We start from the raw sequence: 17,527 nt of genomic DNA on the forward strand, positions 1-17,527 counted from the left end.
CCATGGTCTACATAAAACAAATAGGTGGTTCCAGTCAAGCAAATATGAATACACACACCATAAAACCATCGCCCCAATTGGAAATCTTGATGGCAGTCTTAGAAGAAAGGCCAAGGAGTGAACAAACATTGAAGTAAGAAGTTAGGTCACTCCTAAGTACCACAAGATTGGATTTAAGGCATAGTGGCAAAGGACAGTTCAGAAGCAGCTACTGCTGTTCCCCAGAGACCAGACTTCAGTTTCAAAAGCTATCAGAGGTAAATTGACTGGCACTAAATCTGCTCGGGAGTTTTTGTAAGAGAATTAACTGTACCACACAAGTTACATAAGGAGAAAAAAAAAATGTTTTTGCCTAACCAGTTTCTTCCTTACACAGTTTCTTTATTTGCATATTTAAGTGTCAACCACCACCAGTCAATGCTCTATGTCTTACCTGTATATAATTCCCACTAAATCAAACATGCGCCGGGCAGCTGTCATTTCAGGGCTGTCATGGTATTTGTCAGACATAAAAATAACTTCTTTTATACCTACAAATGTATTATCAGAAGACATGCTATAATTACAAGCAGAAATAAATCGGATAGGGGAAAATAATTTAGACATATACAAGACTAAAAAGAGCACCTATCCATATATTCTAGGTACCACATTACATGAAAACGTATTATAAATTATACTGTGAGGCTACGTCTACGCTACGAGTTTTCTTGGCAAAAAATATGCCGAGAGACTCATTTGCATGAGTCGCAATCTCATTTGCATATTTTCTGCTGATCCATTTTTGCACTGGAGGTTTTGCACAAACCCCTTTTTCCACAAGACCCACCGGTGCACAAAAAGACGTCCACACTGCTTGTTTTTGCGCAAAGCCCCCTAGTACAGCAGTCTCCAACCTTTTTACACCCAAGATCACTTTTTAAGTCTCAGAACAGGCGAAGATCTACCGCCCTGCCCCTTCCTTGAAGCCCTGCCCCTTCCTTGAAGCCCCGCCCTCTCTTCTCCTGTCCATCACTTGCTATCCCCAGCCCTTATACACAGTTGAACAGTTTATTTTTAAATTATGCAATATATACAATTGAAATCACATGTTTATAGTTATGAAATAAATGGTCTGTTTTTAATTCATGCTATTTAAATGTCAAATGAAGCATTTACAATTATACATTTTGTTCTCTGCTATTTTGTAAATCTAAAATCAAGTATTGATAATTATATATTTTTTTCTTCCAATAACAGAGTCTCAGTGTGACACCTGTGACTGAACAGTATCTGCCAGTGTCTTGAAGTCTGGGTTGTAGTCTGAGATTGCTAGTCGTATGCAGTCCATCAGATGGGCATCTGTGATCCTGCGCTCAGCCTGGGAAGCTTGCTCCAGCACAGCTGGAGCTAGACGCAGCCTCCCTGGGCTGAGCGCAGGGCAGCTGGGCTGGAGGGAAGAGAAGTGGCTGCCCGGCCAGCTGGCCATGGCGCTCAGCCAGGGTGCACCAAGCTCCACGTGGGCAGGCGCAGAGGAGAAGCCGCCGATCAGCTGGAGTGTGGGGCAGCCGCTTTTAGCTGAAAGCCACAATCAGCTTGCTGGAGTGTTTCAGCCCTCCCGACCTCCCAGCTCCCACCATTCCTCGCAGCTACTCACCTGTGTTGTTGCTCAGTGAGTAGCTGCTCCTCAAATGAGGAAGTCTAATGTAAATGTACTGCGCAGGCGCGCAGTTCAGAGAGGGCTCAAGAGCTACTCTTAGAGCCCCAGAGATCTACCAGTAGATCGCGAGCTACTGGTTGGTGACCACGGCCCTAGTGCAAAAACGGATTGGCAGAAAATACGCAAATGAGATTGCGACTCATGCAAATTAGTCCCTCATTAGTATATTTTTTGCCCAGAAAGGCTACGTCTATACTACGAGTTAAGAGTGAAGCAGTTCATAAAATAGCCTCTCCATGGAAAATTTTTGGTGAAAATAAAAATTTGAAAATTTCCATGAAAGACTGAAATAAGAACTTTCAGCCAAAAGCTGAACAGTATCACAATTATTCTCTCCCCTCCCCAGTTTCTCTGTGTGACTCTCCTACCACAGAGTCTCGGAATGGAACATGGGTTTCTCCTACTCTCAAACCAAATACTAGAGCGCAGACCCCTGCATCAACCATGATCACCTTAAAGATCTAACACCTTGGCATTCTTTTTAAGACCTCCAGGGCAATGACGGTAGTAATCGACAATCAAAGCAAAGCAGAGCATCATTTATTTAGAATAAAAAGCCCTACAGAAAAGAAATGCATCTTAAAACAATTAGCCAACCTAAAGCCTACGCTTACTTTTTCATTATGCTTACCATTCCCTAGATCTGGAAAGGCCAAATTCCATTGGACTCCTCCCCAGAGTGAGTCTCCCTGTGTGCCAGCCTATATTGGCAGCTTCTGGCAAGCACCACCACTAATGTCCCCATTATTTTCCATCCATGTGCAGATTTTTTCCATCCAGGTGCAGAATAATTATTTGTGTGTGTACGGAAGTGAACCACAAGTAAAAATTAAAAAAAAAAAAAAAAAAAAAATCTAGATGGGAGTGTTCTGCTAATCAGGTAGGCTGCATTTGGATATCTCTCGCATAAGCCACAACTTACAGGGAACACTGATCCCCACCTTCGTAGGAATCAGACTTTTCAAACTTTGGAAGTTCTTTTATCTGCTGGATCCCAGAATCTCAGAACAACATTCACAGACTATGGGAGACAAGTTATAGGACCTCTGAAACTAAAATACGAGTCTTATTGCCTTTCTAGCGTGTATCTAGATGTTTTTATTTGGGAAGCCATTGTATTACTTCCTTGTTTGTTTTTGTAATAACTCCACTGTAAATCGGATCAATGCATCAAGGAAGAAGTCTTATCTAATACAGAATAACTTCCCCCCACGGACCTGGTCATATGCAGGGTTTTTTCTATATGAACAGTCAGTTTGCAGAAAGCCTGGCTACAAATTTATACCACACGAAGCCTGCCATGCACTAAGTACAGTAAAACTCCATTAGTCTGGCATCCAATGCTCCGGGACTCCTGATGGTGCCGGAAGTGCTGGGGCAGCCGGACAGGCTTCCTCCATTCAGCTGCTGCTGAAACTGACCAGCAGCTGAATCGGGGAAGCCGGGAGCAGAGCAGCTGGGGTGCTGCCGGGTTGGTCTCGTAGCACTGCCCCTCGGGGCTGCGGGACCAACCCGGCAGCACCCCAGCTGCTCTTGGGGACGCCTGGGGCAGAGCAGCTGGGGTCCTGCCCGGTTGGTCCCACAGCGCCGTCCTTTGGTGCTGCGGGAACAACCCGGCAGCACTCCAGCTGCTCTGCCCCAGGCGTCCCCAAGAGCAGCTGGGGTGCTGCCGGGTTGGTCCCGCAGCCCCGAGGGGCAGCGCTACGGGACCAACCGGGCAGTACCCCAGCTGCTCTGTCCCAGGCGTCCCCAAGAGCAGCTGGAGTGCTGCTGGGTTGGTGCTGTAGCGCCGCCCCTTGGCGTTGCGGGACCAACCTGGCAGCACCCCAGCTGCTCTATTACAGGCATCCCCCGATTCAGCTGCTGCTGAAACTGACCAGCAGCAGCTGAATCAGGGACGCCTGGGGCAGAGCCGGACTATTGTAAGGGGGGGGCTATGAGGCGGTCTGGGGTAGCATCCCCTCCCACCCCACTCCAGACCCCTCATAGCCCCCCCTTCTGATAGTCCGGCATATCTGATAATCCGGCACCCCCTGGGTCCTAAAGGTGCCGGATTATCGGAAGTTTACTGTATCTGAGCCTCTCATTCACTTTTTGGCTGACACTTTCATTCACTTTCTTATGGCCAACCAGCAGAGTCTGATACCAGCCTTTCCTCTGTACGAGGAAAAGAGCAGGACTTTGGTTTAAGCTTATAGCAAATCATACTTAGGTAATACACAAAGAGATACATTTTCTAGAATACCGAACATCTTCCCTAACCTTCCTGTGTCTATATAGGCAGGTGGACCAAAGGCAGGGTGAATGGTTCAGTCTTGGGCATCTTCATCCAAATTTTCCATCTCCCCAAGACTTTGATGAGATTTCACTAAATGAGGTCTGATCAATCCTGAAATCCCCCCACTATGTAACTGTCTCAAGACGTAACCCCTTTATTTATTTATGTGCACGCACACACACAGTTGTAGGAACTTAAGCAGGGAGTCTTATGGAACCAAATTCTATTGCAATTACACCTAATCATCTGAAAAAGGCAAAACAGGCCAGCACACTTGCTGCAGTGGTATAGATTTTAAATCAAGAGTAATGAAAGATATAATTAAAGTAGAATCATAGAAATCTTATGACATTTATGGGCAAATATCTTTTAAAATCTTAAAATATCTACCATGTATTACATTCAAATTAAAATTTCATGTATATACTCCCAACAGACTTTGTGTCAGACAGAAGTTTATTTCTTTTCCCTATACTCTATTCTATGTGTCAGAGCACAGTAAACTGACAGTAATGATATGCAATGCCTGTGCTGTTCTTTGGCAGCTCCTGGTCTAAGAAGTTGTAAACCTAAATTAAAAACACGCTAAGAATCACAGAGGATGCAATTAGCACTGGAAAAACTTGGCACCACTCAAATGCAAAAACACAAGTATCTTATGAAGTTGATAGTGCAATTAATTTAGATCTAAACAACAGCCATTTAAAATCAAATACATCTGTGATAAGATACTGATGAGCAAGCAGTGCTGCAACTCTGACAAAAATCAAGCTGGCATCATTGCTCCTTACCTGCCTGGATGATGAGTTTCGCACATTCATTACATGGAAACAAGGCAACATACATGCTGCAGCCTTTCACATCAGCTGAGTTTTTGTTCATAATGGCATTCAATTCAGCATGGCACACTGATTTTAAAAAGTAGAAAAGTAGAAGAAAAATATTCATAATACTGTTCATTTAAATGAGTCAATCTAAAATTAACTAAGTGTTAAGAGGTAACGGCTTGCATCCTTTCAAAGTCAAATAACCTGACTTGTTCATTAGAGGGAAAAGAAAAAAATTAAATGAGAAATACCAAGATTAATGAAGGTCAATTGTTCTGACCAGACTGCTGATTAGGAATGAAATCATTAAGCACATTAGCATTGCCTTTTGCTAGCACTTGTAGGCAACAAAGCTCTAGGGCTGAAACTACTTGGTCTTCAACCACCCCAAGTATGGTAATCTCTCACAGCTTCACAACTCTCTAGAGTACCTAATTGCCAATATAAAACAGCTCATGTATTGTTTATATGCACAGATAGGAACATTCTTACAGCTATACAAGTGCCATGTGCACTCTTAAGGGCAGGAGAATCATCAAGTAAAACTGAACAGTTCTGTCCTCAGGGTGTCAGAACTGCTCAGCTTTGCTGCATGATTCTTTCACCCTGAGAATACACAAGAGACACTCATAACCACAAGAATGTTCTTATCTTTAATGTTAAGTGAGTTTACTGATCATGGAAAAATACCAGACTTCCTGAATGAAAACACAAAGTCCTATATTTCTCTAAAACATAGATATAGCAAAAGCAGCAGCTTCACTGTTCCATTCCAAAAGCATATCTAAGCTTTTACAAAGAGACCACATCTATACATCTAAGTTTTCATACTGGATGCATTACGAGGGTATTAAATGTCTTACAAACTGGGGTGAAAAAGATATTTCAGTCTTCCTGGACATTTACAGCCCTTGGCAGTGCGGTGATGTGTTCAATATAACATATTGGATAGATCCATGGTGTCCAACACGCTAGCCACTTGTGGCTATTTGGCCGTTTGAGTGTAGCCAGACCACTCTAGTGGCTACTGCTTCAAAACTGGTTGAGAGCACGAGGAGGGAGGGAACTCTGCAAGAACTGCCAAGTAAAATCAGTAATAATGATGGACTTTGAGATTCAAATACCTGATGACTAGGAAAAGGACTGAGTCCAACTTACAACACAGATAGAATTCCAGAAATGTCACCGTGGCCCTTAAGTCTATTATGTGTGTAGAGTCAGCATAAAGTCATGGAAACAGCTATAAGCAGAGTTACAGGATCCTTTTATTTAGAATGTTACCAGATTGAGACAGCGATGGGTTCTGTAGCCTGTTACTGTCCAGTACTTAAGTTACAATTACACTGGGGAGTGGACAGCTGCAACAATGAGGCATGTATTTGTGCCATGACAAGAGTCTTAGGCTTGGTCTACACTACATAATTAGGTTGACATAAGACAGCATAAGTCTAGCTAATCAGGTCAGTGTACACACTACAGCCTTGTCCTACGGACGTGTCACCCTAAATTGATATAATAGTCTCCATAAATGCCATAGGGTTTATATGTTGGTGTGATTAGGACAATGCAGCACCTGTGTACATCAGGGGACTCAAGCTCACAGTCCATGGGCCATCTCTGGTGGGACCATTTTTGCAATCTAGACGGGGAGGGGCATGTCAGTACCTGTCCACCATGCCCTACTCCTTCCTGCCACCCAGCGCTCACCCCCCCTCCAATGCACGCTGTTCCTCAAAGGGCATGGCCCCAAGAAGTACCAGGGAGGCCTGGTACAAAGCAGCAGTAGTGGTTGGGAGCCTCCACATTCCCCACAGCAGCAGGAGCCACAGGAAGCAGAGTACGTGCACCAAGTGCACAGCATTTCCCTGCTGCACCTGCCAGCATGGGTAGTGCAGGAAGGGGGCCAATCGTTGCTGCCACCCCATGCCATGCCTCCCCCTACTCCCCAGTAATCCCCAAGATTGGAGATATTTAAGAGCACCTTAGATTTAAAAAAAAAAAAAAAAAAAAAAAAACCCACACACACACACACACTATCAGGGATGATCTAGACCAGTGGTCCCCAACCTTTTGGGGCTGCCGGGCACCCGGGGGCGTGGCTGCACACACGCTGCGTGCTGGGGGCGGTGCCACGCACATGCCGCGCACCCAGGGTAACGGCCGCCCATGCGCCACGCACCTGGGGCCAGCACCGGGGCAGAGGCCGCCCATGCACCATGCGCCCGGGGCCGACACTACGCATGTGCTGCGCGCCTGGGACAGGGGCCGCCCATGTACCATGTGCCCGGGGCAAAGCCGCCCCAGATCATTCGGCGGGCGCACATAAATGCCCCAGAGGGCGCCATGGTGCCCATGGGCACGTCCTTGGGGACCACTGATCTAGATGGTGCTTGGTCTTGTCATGAGGCCAGAAGACTGGAATTGATGATCTCTCAAGGTCCCTTCCAATTCTAGTATTCTATGATTCTCAGCCCTCTTTAGAAGATAGGGTGTAAGTGGCAGATGCATGCCAGATTGCTTTAATAGGCTTCATTATGGCTTCATTAACTTGGAAATGCCACTTATATGAAAACCGCAGCCTACGGAATGTCCAGGAGCTTGTTTGGGATCTTGAATAGCCTCAGATAGGATTTGAAGAGATTCTGCAATCCTTCTGTGAAGGTCATGGTACTGATTATTGTTACCCAGCAGCAAGAGATGCTCATGATACTGTCAACAGTTTTTACAGACAGAAAGACTAAAAAGATTTAATTGATTTTGCAAAAACTATCAAAGTAAAAATATTAAGTTAGGTGAGGCTCACGCAAGACAGCTTTCATTCCAAGAACAATGTGTTAGAGAAAGTCTTAAGCAACTGAAAGAGAAAAGAGTTTGCTTTTGATTTGAATGAATTCAAATGGCATTTATACAGTTAGCCTGTGTCTTAATATACCTATATGACTGGTTAAATTTCATGTGACACATCAGTGGAAGAACCAGAAATTTTAACCTAGGAGTTCTGATTATCCTATGCTAATAACTAAGTAGCTCTCCCTAGTTTAACATTTTGATACCAGCAGGCTGGGAACTTCCATCTTATTAACACTATGCACTGGATTATAAATCCCAGTTTCTAGCAGTAAGGGCACATCTAAACAGCAGAGCTAAAGCCGAAATAAGCTACATAACTTGAGCTAGGTCAATTGCATAGCTTAAATCGAAACAGCTTATTTCACCTTTTGGCACTGTCTACGCAGCAGGAAGTCCGAGATAGAGCACTCTTCCTCCAACTTCACTTACTCCTCATACAATGAGGGTTACAGGAGTCAGAGTAAGAAATCCTCCAGCTTGACATTATTTTGACATTACGTTGAAATAACTGCTTGTAGTGTAGACTTGTACTTAGCCTATTTCAGAATAATATCAGTTATTCTGAAATAACGTCTACACAGAAACGTTAAGAGAGTAACTTTTCTATTCCTATGAATTCTGCATAGGCATTCAATACGATGTAAAAGTCCAAAATGGAGAACATCAGAATTATCAATTTTACAATATCCTGTGGGTAAATACTTTCCTCTTCCCTCCGACAGCAGGTTCAGAACGTATTCTAAATTCTCATTACCTGGTTATTTCTACTACTAACGAAGTGTTTGGGGAACATTTTCCAAGCCACTTTTTCAGAACAGAAGCCAACAGTGGAACCTTATATACAGTATTGACTATTTGTGAATGTTTTAATAAAAAAAAGTGGACAGAGGGACTAACTTCCCTATTCTTCAGCAAGAATATATTTCTTACTAATATCTTTTTGCCTACTATTTTTCACATTTCTGTTTCCTTTCACCTTGAACCACATTATCATCCTGAATGTTTGATCTTGTGTTGTGATCTAATATTTAACCCAAAATCTTTCATACATCCAACAAAAGAGGCCATCCTTCACACTACTCCTGTTGCTTTCTGCATATCCTCTATCCTGCCATGAAGATGTCTTCAGTGGATTGTAAAGTCAAAACTACTCCTCCCACCTAATAAAAAGAGTTTGATCCATACAACATTAATAATAAGAACCATATGACCATTAATAGTATTATGTTTACTTGCCTGATCAAGAGGTTTGATAACAGATTGCCATATATCATAAGTAGCAATCAGAAAGGAAATCTGGAGCAAAGTTTAACTTTATATTACCATGCATTAAAAATTACTATTTGAAACAGACACTAAAATGTTCTGAAATATTATGCACCAGATATGGTACTGTATTATATATGACACATAATGTGTTATAAAATGTTGTCTTATCATAAAATAGAATTAAAAAGTAAAGAGCCTGTTTTCTTACTAACATGGTTAATTGGAAAATATATACGTTTATGAACTATGTGATCCTTATATGTTCCCTATGTGAACACGGCACAACTTTTCTGCCATGATATACGTGTTTTTAGAATACACTTAACTAAATTCCAGCAGATCAGTAGAATGAGACTGTCCTTAAATTTTCATAAAATTATTGCCTTGCATGGTTTTCCCTTGACGTCTCTGAAGGAGATAGAGCTATCTCCACTACTATCCTCTTATGGATCTGTAGAATCTGAGAGCCTGAGGAGCTCCCAGACCTGTAGAAACATCTCCCAAAGAGTCTGGCACTTCCACATTTCTTTCCCCTGTCCCTTCTTGTGCTGCCATTACCAGATCCCCATTCTCTCTTGCAGCTGCAAACAGTAGGTCCCCACTGCAGAGAGTGCAGGGTGGGGCTGACCACTGCTACTGCCCCACGCCAGACCCCCCCCAGGTAATCTCCAAGGCTGTGTCCCTCAGGGAATTGGGTTCAGGCAGGAAAGGATGAGGTTGGGGGCAGAAACCAACGGCTTCTCCTCTTTCCTCAGTATTCCCGGCAGGACTACACAATTGCTTTGGCCAGGGATAGCCCATAGGTCATGAGTTTGAGACCCCTGTGCTATAACAAAAGTTTAGTTAACCTGTTTACTAATTCTGAGTCTGTAAAATAACATGGGGAAAAATAGTTAAAAATCTTAAATATTTATTTAACAACCCTTTATCATTAGTAGGAAATTGTAAAATCAAAGATGATGCTGTTTGTCCCAGAGACTCTACAGAAATAGAGAGCCAATAAACACTATTTCTAGAGCTGTGATTTCATGGTGATATACCACCTGCATGCCTGTTAAATCAGCCAAGTTGAGGGTAAATGAATCAATATTTACCATGCTGGGACAGCATTTGGACTCATATTTAAATTATGAGTCTAATTTGCAACACATAGGAAACCTTACCTATAAAGTGTTCCTTACCATAAGGATATTTTGTGTCTAGCTTACTCTGTGCTGTTCTAGTCCAGGGCAGCAAATCATCACTGCAACCATTAGGCATCCCATTATATCCAATTCCAACAATCTTGTTTTCTGAATTCACAATGCAAGCACCAACCTACAAAAAAAAAAAAAAAAAAAAACACAACAACAATGTACTATTATTTATTACTGTCAAACTATTAAAATAATAATTGCAATTAATTGTGAAATTAAAAAAGCCATGATTAATCACAGTAACAGCACTGTTAAATAATAACCAAATATCAATTTAAATTATAAATATTTTGGATGATTTTCTAAACCTTCAAATATATTTATTTCCATTATGGCTCTGAATACAATATTTGTGATTACAAATATTTGCACAAAACTAGTATTTTTCAATTTACCTTATACAAGTACTGTAGTGCAATCTCTATTGTGAAAGTGCAATTTGCAAATGTAAATTTTTTTACATAAAAGTCTACTCAAAAACAAAACAATGTAAAACTACAACATGTCCTACAAGTCCACTCAGTCCTATTTCTTGTTCAGCTAATCACGAAGACTAACAAGTTTATTTATATTTATGTAAGATAATGCTGTCCGGTTCTTATTTACAATATCACCTGAAAATGGGAATGTGTGTTCTCATGATACTGATGTAGGGTATTTACATACCATATGTTAAACATGCATATGCCTTTTTATGTTTCAATTTGTAGGCTCTGAAGTCTTACACATTATTTTTACACAGCTGCACTCAAAATCTACATCTGTAAGTTGTACTTTTATGATAAAAAGATTGCACTACAATATTTGTATGAGGTGAACTGAAAAAACTATTTCTTGTATTATTTTTACAGTGCAACTATTTACTAGAGATGTTAGCAGGGGATGTTAGCGGCTAACTATTTAACTGGTAAGCAACTGCTTATCTATCAACAGACCTGGTTAACCGCAGATCTCTTCCCCCACTGTGTGTTCTGCATTTAAAACTTGGACTGCCAGGCTGGATCAATCCCAGCCCACCAGTACGAGTTTTAAATCAAGAGCATGCAGAAGAGCTGCCTGCCACGCTGCACTGCTGCTTCTCTAACAGAGGCAGCAATGCAGGCAGCAGCAGTCCCAGTCCGTGGGGGGGGGAGGGTCAAGCTTCCTATGGACAAAGGCTGCTCCAGAATCTCATAGAGCAGCCTCTGTCCATGGGGAGCTTGGGTCCCCCATGGACAGGGGTAGCTGATGCAGTGCAGAATCTGTCCGCAGTGGGCCCAGGTTTGCCATAGACAGAGGCTGCTCTGAGGGATCAGAGGCAGCAGTGTGGAGCAGCAAGAGGAAGCTGGTCTGCACAGGGAGATACTTTTTAAACTAACTCCCGCCTGCCACCCCCCACTGTTACTTCTCATATAGACTCCAGGCTCCCCAGGAGTGGGGCTGAGAGCGCACTGGATGCCACCCCCGCTCCCGAGGGGAGTATTTTTAGTAACTGGGTAACTGCTAAGAATTGTTGTGGTTACACGATAACCAAAATAAACTATTTCTAACATCCCTAAATCTTACAATAAAAACAAAGTGAGCACTGAACACTTTGTATTCTGTGTTGTAATTGAAATCAATATATTTGAAAATGCAGAAGAACATTCACAAATATTTATTATTTAAATTAGTATTCTATTAACAGTGTGATTAAAATTGCAATTAATTATAACTATTTTTAAATCTAGTTAATTTGTTTTTCATTGATCGCTTGCCTCAACTGTGATTTAATATATGCACCAGGAGTATGCAAGCTACTTTACAGATGAGAAGAGACAAACTCCATAAAACTTACAATTGAAGGGCCCAGTCCTGCAGACCTTTAATCATGTAAGATTACAGGCAGAGAGCCTAAGGGACCATTCCTAATCTGTTTTAATTCAGCATAGTTTTAGTGATTTAGGTCTGGTCTACATGTACATTTGCACCAAAATACTAGACACCAATTTTAATTCCCACCTTTTTATTATAGCACTAACTGTGTGTACTGGACTTATTTTGGCATTAAAAAAACTGTCTGTTTGAATTAAGCCTAAATAATTAAATGCACAAATTTAAAACAATTCACTTATTTCTAAATTAAACTAAACTAATTTGACCTAGCCATCTAATACCAAATGTTGCTTGTCAAATTCTCTCAAACCTGTCTGGACTTACTTCCATTTTTCCCCCTTTCCCTTTCTTATGTTGTACACAACCTACAAGCAGGGCCATCCCTAGGGGTGAGTGGGGCCCAGGACACACACTCTCACGGGTTCCTGGTCCCACTCACATCCTATCTCTTTCTGTCCTTGCTCCATCCTTTCCTCCAAGACCCCTCTCCTGAATGACGCTGGGAGCCAGTGAAAAGGAGCAGGCTGGGACTAGGTGGCTTCCCACCACCACGGGTGAATGCAAGGAAGGGCCTGACCCCTGTGGCCAACTCCAGGCAGCAAAGCACAGAACCCAGACAATCATCTGCCTTACAAGGAAGCACTTGCAATAGAAGGAAAAAATTGTGTGTTGCTGTGTTGTCAATACCACTGCTAGTTCTTCTGCCTGCCCTTGTGAGACCCCTGGCAGACAGGCATCCCGATCGTGAAGTCTTCAATCCAAGCACTCACTAGCCGTGACTCACTAGGTACATGGCTTCCATGTGTGTGCTAATGAAACCCAGGCTCAGGAATCATCCAGTGTGACAGGTGTCTCTTGACGGAACCCGCCACCCCCAAGAAGAAGCAAGAGAGCTGAAGGAGGGGTGATTGGTCTGTTTACCATCTGGGAGTAGGAGGACTTCACTGAAAGGATACAAGTGGAAATATCTGCAACAGAGGATCTCAGCTGAATCTAGTGACACCAGAAGGAGAAGAACAAGCTACTCCATAGGAAAGAGATTGGCTGCTGGCCACCTCAGGTAGTAGACAGTGCTCCACCCCTAACCAGATCCTCCATTCATCTTTGTAAAGAACCGGTATGCACTACTAACAACAGGTGGTGAGGACCAGACCCAAATGATCTTCCAGCCTGGGAGGGGAGAGGGGAGGAGAGGAGGGAATGTCCCCTTTACCCCAGACTGGAAGGCTCACAGACACCAGGGCCAAGAGGAAGCAGCTTAGAACACTGGCTGTCAGAAACTCCCTTCTGTGGGGCAGAAACCAAATGCCAACCTGACAATGTCCCAGGAAGTGTGTTGTCTGTCTAGACATAGCACCCAAAACAAAGATTTCCGATGCTCTTCTGTCCTTCTGATCATTACTCAATGCTGATGATCCACACAGGCACTAATGATACTGCCATTTATGACCTGAACAGATCAGCAGTGACTACAAGGCTCTGGTAGTTAGGGTGAAGAAGTTACTTACAAAAGTAATTACAGTGCTATATCTGAGGTCAAACCCAGGAACAAAATTCCTGTAGCAAAAACACCCACTGTGCTATACAGGCAGTCCCCGAGTTACGCGGATCCGACTTACATCGGATCCGCACTTACGAACGGGGCTTTTCTTGCCCCGGAACTCGCGGGCGGCAGGACCACCCAGACACGCAGTGGTCCCGCCACCGCATCCTCTGGGGTGAAAAAAGCTGCTCCGGGTGTCCCTGGTCTGCTGGGGGGGTCCCCAGCAGACCAAGAACACCCCAAGCAAAGCCTTGGAGGCGGCGGGGTCCCGCACCTCCAAGGCTTTGCTCCGGGTGTCCCTGATCTGCTCGGGGTGTCCCTAGTCTGCTGGGAGGGGTCCCCAGCAGACCAGGGACACCCCGAGCAAAGCCGTAGAGGCAGCGGGGTCCCACACCTCTGCGGCTTTGCTCCAGGTGTCCCTGGTCTGCTCGGGGTGTCCCTGGTCTGCTGGGAGGGGTCCCCAGCAGACCAGGGACACCCCGAGCAAAGCCGCAGAGGCGGTGGGGTCCCGCGCCTCCAAGGCCTGCCCCTCCTCCCCCCTCCAGCAGACCAGGCTTTTGTTGTGGACGCCTGGGGTAGAGCAGCTGGGGTGCTGCCGGGTTAGTCCTGGGGGGACCTACCCGGCAGCGCCCCAGCTGTTCTGTCCCAGGCTCCAGATTCAGCCGCTGTTGAAACTGATCAGTGGCTGATTCCAGGAAGCTGGGGGCCGAGCAACTCTGCCTCCGGCTTCCTGTAGTCAGCCCCTGGTCAGTTTCAGCAGCAGCGGCTGAATCTGGAGCCAGTTCCTAGTTACGTACAAATTCAACTTAAGAACAAACCTATAGTCCCTATCTTGTACGTAACCCGGGGACTGCCTGTAACTTGAGTAGTCCTACTGAAATAACTCGTAATGAATATCCACTGTGTACTGCACTCCAGTTCATACAACCTATATTATTTTACTCCTGCATGACGCTTATTACCTGAGAATTTGGATCCTTGCTTCTTTGTGCTGATAAGAAGGCTACTGCCATAAAATATTCTGGCCATTCCAAGTAGTCCTCCCGTTTTTTAAAGAGCATTTCACTGCCAAGCCTACAAAAAACAAGACAGACAGGCAGTCAGTAAAGAGATAGCAAAAGTGGCTATACTTGCTTTTTTGTTTGTTTTTTAAGGAGATGCAATAAAAGTGCTTTACTGTTTGCTTTCCAAACAAGCTAGGGACCAGATTCTGTTTCTGATTACACAGATTTAAAATTCAGTGCAGTTATTCTGGATCTACACCATTGTAGACAACAGAAGAATCAATCCCCATGTGTTACAGATTCACATCAAAAGTTTAATGGGAAAGCATATGAGTGTTTTGCCAAGAACCTATAAGCAACATTTCCCTTCAAATAAAAGAGGCCAAAAGGCAATCATAAATTGAAGCTTTGGATGAAATAATTCAGTCTTTGAATAGCTTAATAGCAGGCATTATCTATCCCTCAAAGATATCCCCCTACATATTTCTCAGAAAAGGTTTGTCCCCTGTTGCTGTATTACCGAAAGTTTTTCCATTCATGCAATACAATCTCTTATGCCCAGTGTTCTAATTGCAAACATCTGATTCAAACTATTTGTTAAGGCCAATAATAAATACTATTAAGCAGACTTATGTTTGGAATCTCTCTTTGTGGTTAAACATTTCTCTTGGTACCAATACTAGCCATGAATTGTCTTTACTTACAATGCCTACAAGAAATATTCTTGACGCATACAATTGAGCTACAAGTGGTTCTAATGGCTTTACTGTGCCCCTACTGCAAAACAAACTTGCCTCACTCAAAAGCAATTACAAACTGCCAGTTTCTTCTCCATCTTGTTCCCTAACACATGAATCAATAGATATCATCTAGGGAAGTTAAATATCAGTTAACTGGATACTTGAGTAACCTCATAATGTTATCGGTTAGTCAACTATTCTATTTGCCAGGGGCGGAGGTGGCAGCCACTGTATCAGAGGCAGCAGTGTGGGGTGCCAGGTGGCAGCTGGTCAATGAGGGAAGGCAGTTTAAAAACAAGCTCCCCTCGCAGACCAGCAGCCTGTTCCCCTGTGCTGCTGCTTCTAAGAAAGAGGCAGCAGCAGGGGTGGCAGCAGTCCGTCCGGGGGGAGGAGGATCTGAGCTCCCAGACAACACGAGCCAGAACTCTCCAGCAGGCTCTTAATACACTTGAAATGCAGAGCTGAAACTAGGGTAGGTCCTGGACCCAGCATGATCCAGGACTGAACCAGACAGACGGTCTGCCTGCCCGGCTCGTAATGCACTTTAAATGCAGAGCCGCAGCAGGTGATGGTCCCAGACCTGGTGCAAGCCAAAACTGAACCAAACTGCTGGCTAGCCTGCTAAAAAATGTACTGGAAGGAAGAGGGGGAGAAGGAAATGTGTGTACTCTATAGCATTAACCTACAGGCAGTCCCCGACTTACACGGATCCGACTTATGTCGGATCCGCACTTACGAACGGGGTTTTTCTCGCCCCGGAGCTCACGGGCGGTGGGTCGCCACCCGTGTCCTCCGGGGCGAGAAAAGCTTCTCCCGGTCTCCCTGGTCTGCTGGGGGGGGGTCCAAGCAAAGCCGCTGGACCCCCCCAGCAGACCAGGGGGACAGGAGCAAAGCCGCTGCCTGGGTTATGCCTCGTTTGCCCAGGCGGCGGCTTTGCTCCTGTCCCCCTGGTCTGCTGGACCCCCCCAGCAAACCAGGGGGACAGGAGCAAAGCCGTGGAGCACGCCCACAGGGGGACAGCTCAAGCGCGCCCAGGCTGTCCCACTACGGGCGTGCTCCGCGGCTTTGCTCCCTGTCTCCCTGGTCTGACCAGCAGACCAGGGAGATGGGGAGCAAAGCCTCGGAGCACACCCGCAGTGGGACAGCCGCGGCGCGCCTGGACTGTCCTGCTGCCCGCGTGCTCTGCGGCTTTGCTCCGCGTCTCCCAGGTCAGCAGACCAGGGAGACGGAGCAAAGCCGTGGAGGACTTGGGCGGTCCCGCCACCCCCGTCTCCCTGGTCTGCTGGGGGGGGGGGGGGGGTGCAGCTAGTGCCCCCCCCCCCCAGCAGACCAGGCTTTTCTTGCCTACCCCTGGGGTAGAGCAGCTGGGGGCTGCCGGGTTGGTCCCGCAGCGCCGCTCCGGACCAACCCGGCAGCACCCCAGCTGCTCTGCCCCAGGCGTCCCCAAGTCAGCCGCTGCTGAAACTGACCAGCGGCTGACTACAGGAAGCCCGAGGCAGAGTTGCTCTGCCCCAGGCTTCCTGGAATCAGCCACTGATCAGTTTCAGCAGCAGCTGACTTGGGGACGCCTGGGTTTCTTAAGTTGAATCTGTATGGAAGTCAGAACTGGCATCCAGATTCAGCCGCGGTTGAAACTGATCAGTTTCAGCAACGGCTGACGCCAGTTCCGACTTACATACAGATTCAACTTAAGAACAAACCTACAGTCCCTATCTTGTACGTAACCCGGGGATTGCCTGTATAAGCTTTTGCTTATCGGTTAATCAGTTACCCAAACTATACTTTTACATCCCTCATCTCATCAAGTATAACCAAGTATATAGGCTGTAAATGATGCATTTAGGATTGTGGGAACATGTGTCCAGCTTTCAAGTGAGCCTTCCAGCCTCTTCCATGAATGGGAAAAACAGAGTGGAAGGAAGGAAGTTGATCTTCATAACCCACCCTGTCTCACAGAGACTATTTATTAGGACTGTGTGATCAAAAATACCACTGTTAAACAGTAATAGAATACCATTTATTTAAATTTTTGGATGTTTTCTACCTTTTCAAGTATATTGATTTCAATTACACCACAGAATATAAAGTGTAGAGTGCTCACTTTATTTTTTATTACAAATATTTGCATTGTAAAAAAAATACATTTTTCAATTCACCTTAGACAAGTCCTGTATTACAGGTTGAACCTCTCTAGTCTGGCATGCTCAGAACTTGACTGGTGCCAAACCAGAGAATTTGCCATACCACAGGAAGTCAATATTTTCTAA

The 17,527-nt window shown here is 44.7% G+C and overlaps 1 protein-coding gene across 2 annotated transcripts in view; it reads right to left on the reverse strand.

Annotated features, from left to right (window-relative positions):
* The window catches only part of DCTD (dCMP deaminase), a 32,556-nt gene that overhangs the window by 2,819 nt on the left and 12,210 nt on the right, over positions 1-17,527 (reverse strand). For both annotated transcript variants that reach the window (XM_075930271.1, XM_075930270.1), the window contains 4 exons: positions 14,479-14,590; positions 10,105-10,240; positions 4,769-4,885; positions 434-530 (listed from right to left, as the gene is read on the reverse strand). In XM_075930271.1, the coding sequence (XP_075786386.1) occupies positions 434-530; positions 4,769-4,885; positions 10,105-10,240; positions 14,479-14,590 (462 nt within the window). The remainder of the gene's footprint in view (positions 1-433; positions 531-4,768; positions 4,886-10,104; positions 10,241-14,478; positions 14,591-17,527) is intronic.

The sequence above is a fragment of the Pelodiscus sinensis genome, chromosome 5 (assembly GCF_049634645.1).
Source record: "Pelodiscus sinensis isolate JC-2024 chromosome 5, ASM4963464v1, whole genome shotgun sequence".
Lineage (NCBI taxonomy): Eukaryota > Metazoa > Chordata > Testudines > Trionychidae > Pelodiscus > Pelodiscus sinensis.